Here is a 3883-nt window from a genome sequence, read left to right on the forward strand (position 1 = left end):
CTTTTTGGAGGCAGCGGGAACTGTGTAGTTCTTCCAGAGTGAGGAGAGGGCAGCCGACAATCTCCTGGCCCGTATTAATGACCCTCTGGAGCGCTTTCCTCTGAGCCACTGTGCTGCTGCTATACTACTGTATATATATACATATATAATATGTAAAATATGTAAGGATGCTCTCAATGGAGTACCGATAGAAGGACACCAGCAGTCTCTGGGAGATGTTGTTCCTCCTGAGCACCCGTAGGAAGTACAGTCTCTGCTGGGCCTTTTTAAGCAGTTTAGAGGCATTCACGCCCCAGGTCAGATCCTCCTCAATATGGACTCCCAGAAAGCGAAAGGCCGGCACCCTCTTCACACGGTCCCCTCTGATATACAGTGGCAAGATGTCAGTCTCATCCCCCCAGAGATAAGCCCCACCACCGTGGTGTCATCAGCAAATTTTACAATGGTGTTGCTGTGGTGGGTGTACAGGGTGTAAAGCAGGGGACTCAGTACACAGCCTTGTGCTGAACAAGTGCTGAGCCTAAGAGCCATGGATTTGTGCGGGCCCACTCTCACCCTCTAGCTGTATCCTGACAGGAAGCTCTTGATCCATATGCAGGTGGAATATGGAATTCCCAGGTCCACCAGCTTGCCCACCAGTTTGTGGGGGAGGATGGTGTTGAATGTGGAGCTATAATCCACAAAGAGCAGCCGTGCATAGCTCTCCTGATGCTCCAAGTGGGACAGCACAGCGTGGAGGGCTGTGGCTACAGCATCCTCTGTGGATCTATTTGCCCTGTATGCAAACTGGTGTGGGTCAGATGTTGGTGGGAGGAATGACATAATTTGCCCCTGTACCAGTTTCTCAAAACACTTCATCACCACTGGAGTGAGTGCAACTGGCCAGTAGTCATTGAGGCTGGTTATGTTGGGTTTCTTAGGCAGGGGAACTAGGATGGAGGACTCCAGGCAGGGTGGAAAAATGGACTAGACCAGAGACTGGTTGAAGATCCTGGTGAAGACTCCAGCCAGCTGGTCCGCACAGTCCTCCAGCACATGTCCGGGAAAGTCGTCCAGTCCAACATCCTTCCTCGGGTTTATGGCCCACAGTGTGCGTCTCACCTCATGCTTCCCTACTGTGAGGGTGGGGCTGTTGTGGGCTGCAGGGTGAAGTTTGGCTGTGTCTGGTTGCTGCTCCTCAAAGCGGGTAAAAAAGAGGTTCAGCTCCTCTGCCAGTGAGGTGTCACCTTCAGCCGCACTGAGATTATTCATGTGGTTGGTAAGATGTTGGACTCCCTGAAACACCTGCCTGCTGTTGTTGCTGTCCAGATGGTCTTCGATCCTCCTCCTGGAGTCCAATTTGGCCTTTCTGATGCCTCTCTTCAGGTTAGCTTGGGTCACGCTGTAGAGAGCCCTGTCACCTGTCCTGAAGGCAGTGTTCCTCTCTCAGTAGCCGCTTGATCTCCCAGTTCATCCAAGGCTTCTGGTTGGGGTAGACCCTGATGTGTTTGTCCACAGTAACAGTGTCTGTGCAGTTCTTAATATAACACAGGACACTGTCTGTGTACACCCCCAGGTCTGGATGTTCAAAAACATCCCAGTTGGTCCTATTGAGAGGCACCATCAGGCCAAGTTTTTACAGTCCTTGTGATGGTAGGAGCAGTTTTCCTGAGGGGGCATATACAGGAATTAGAAACAGGGACAAGTTTCTGGCCTGGCCCAGGTGTGGTAGCAGTGTGGCCCTATAGCCTAGCTTGATATTTGAATAAACCTTGTGCAGTGTGTTAGCTCTTCTGGTAGCACACTTTGCATGCTGGTTGAATTTGGGGAGTACTTTCTTTAAATCTGCATGATTGAAGTCCCCTGTTAGGATATGCACAGCATCAGGATATCTGCTCTGCTGACTGCTAATACTGCCATATAAATGTCTGATAGCTGAGTTAGCATTAGCATCCGGCAGTATATACACATTTGTTATGAACCACAGCCACAGCTGACCAAAGTGCTTAACATACAATACAAATCTAAAATCGTAGCAACATAAAAATAAAAACAATAAAACATACATTTGGGTCCAATCAAGGTAAAAAAGAGTCTCGGTCCTGTCCAAACGCCAGTTAATACAAATAGGTCTTCAAATATGACTTAAAAATGGGCAGCGCCTCATATAAAGGCAATGCATTCCACAAATTTGGACCCACCACCGCGAAAGCTCTATCCCCCCTAGTTTTCCGCCTGGCCCTCGGTGCCTCCAGAAAAAGCTGATCAGCTGATCTAAGGCACCGCGGTGGATTATACGTACGTAAAAGTTCCGTAAGATAAAAAGGAGCAAGCCCATTCAAGGATTTATAAACAAATAAAAGAATCTTAAAACGAATCCTAAAATGCACAGGAAGCCAGTGAAGAGATGCCAGAACTGAAGTTATGTGGTCCCTCTTATGCCAAACAAGAAATGAAACATGGCATATTGTTGATCCAATATTTAAACTAATCAGCTATTAGATCAGGGACAGGTGAGTAACTTCAGCAACTTGCTCCAAAAAATTTGATCTTGTGAGAATATCATTGCCTATGTACAGTATGAGTTATATCAGAGCAAGTCGGAATCAAGCTGGTCAGAAAACTAACCCACATGCAATGTGCACGATTGTCGGTGATTGATTCCGTGCTGATCTGGATTGTCTTGCTTAAAAAGACTTTCTGCCTGACTAATTATGGAAAACATAATAAAAGCTTACACTTAACATTAACATACTTATTATTTTGTTAGAGTTACACCAGAAGTTCATGTTGAAGCATCACAGTGTTCAGGTGCTTCCACATGTATTATCCCACTTGTGGTGGAAAAGGTCTGTTGTCTCAGCTTTACTATGTACAGTTGTTGGTCACATATGAATTATGAATTCAGTACCGTGACAGTTTAGATTTATCCATCTGAATACACCACTGGACAGCACTGACATCACTGTTTCTCCATTCTGTACAAATATTTATCTTCAGCACATGGACAGTGATAAAAATGTTTATGTGATATGGATGATATTGAGAAATGATACTGGAACCTCTTCAAGTATACATCCTTGTCTGAAACATTACACTCGGTGGGTGCAATGAAAGAGCCTCTGATAGTGAAACACAGCAGAATTCACTAACAATTTTATTTACAGCTTCTTTCTCTCTAAGTGTTTGGAATAATTAGCAATTCACACACAAACACTCACACACACACACTTTTGACAATGAGCTCTGCAGCTGATTGGATCTTTGATTATTTCTTTTGAATTCTTTTGCAGCTCTGATATCTGCAGGCTGCTGCACCAACTCCTGTAGGAGTGTAAAGCTTTGGGACAGGTGAGTCACACTCACACTCAAACACAAGTAAGGAACAAAATGCATTCATTTATTTTTTAAACATTTGCCGACAGATGCTCTCCGCTATACTGTAAGCTTTGAACACAGAATGACATACGCATTATCACCTTATAAAGATGTTACAGCTAGTATGTTAGGACAATATTGCCTGTTTTTACATCCAGTAACAACTGGATCTGGCGTTGTATTCCTGGAAACCTGATGAATCTAAGTCAAATATTCATTGTCCATTTAGATCTGTTTTGGTCTCCTGCTGCTCCTGAAGGAGATTTCTGGCTCTTTCTCAATCAAACTTTATTTGTATAGCACCAAATCACAACAAAAGTCATCTTGGAACACTTTACAAAGTAAGGTCTAGACCTTACTGTTATCACTATTATTACAGAGGGAAAACCCAACAAATCCCCCTTGAGCAAGCACTTGGCGACAGTGGGGAGGAAAAACTCCCTTTAACGGAAGAAACCTCAGACAGACCCCGGCTCTTGGTGGGCGGCCTTGCCTCGACCGGTTGGGGTGAGTGGATAGAGGAGAG

At 45.1% G+C, this 3883-nt stretch overlaps 1 protein-coding gene across 1 annotated transcript in view; it reads left to right on the plus strand.

Moving 5' to 3' along the window:
- Nucleotides 1–3883, plus strand: part of LOC109973673 (coiled-coil domain-containing protein 85A-like) — a 43111-nt gene that overhangs the window by 32603 nt on the left and 6625 nt on the right. The window contains exon 3 of the mRNA XM_020623437.1: nt 3273–3330. Coding sequence (XP_020479093.1) covers nt 3273–3330 — 58 coding nt within the window. The remainder of the gene's footprint in view (nt 1–3272; nt 3331–3883) is intronic.

Source organism: Monopterus albus, unplaced genomic scaffold, assembly GCF_001952655.1.
Source record: "Monopterus albus unplaced genomic scaffold, M_albus_1.0 scaffold299.1, whole genome shotgun sequence".
Lineage (NCBI taxonomy): Eukaryota > Metazoa > Chordata > Actinopteri > Synbranchiformes > Synbranchidae > Monopterus > Monopterus albus.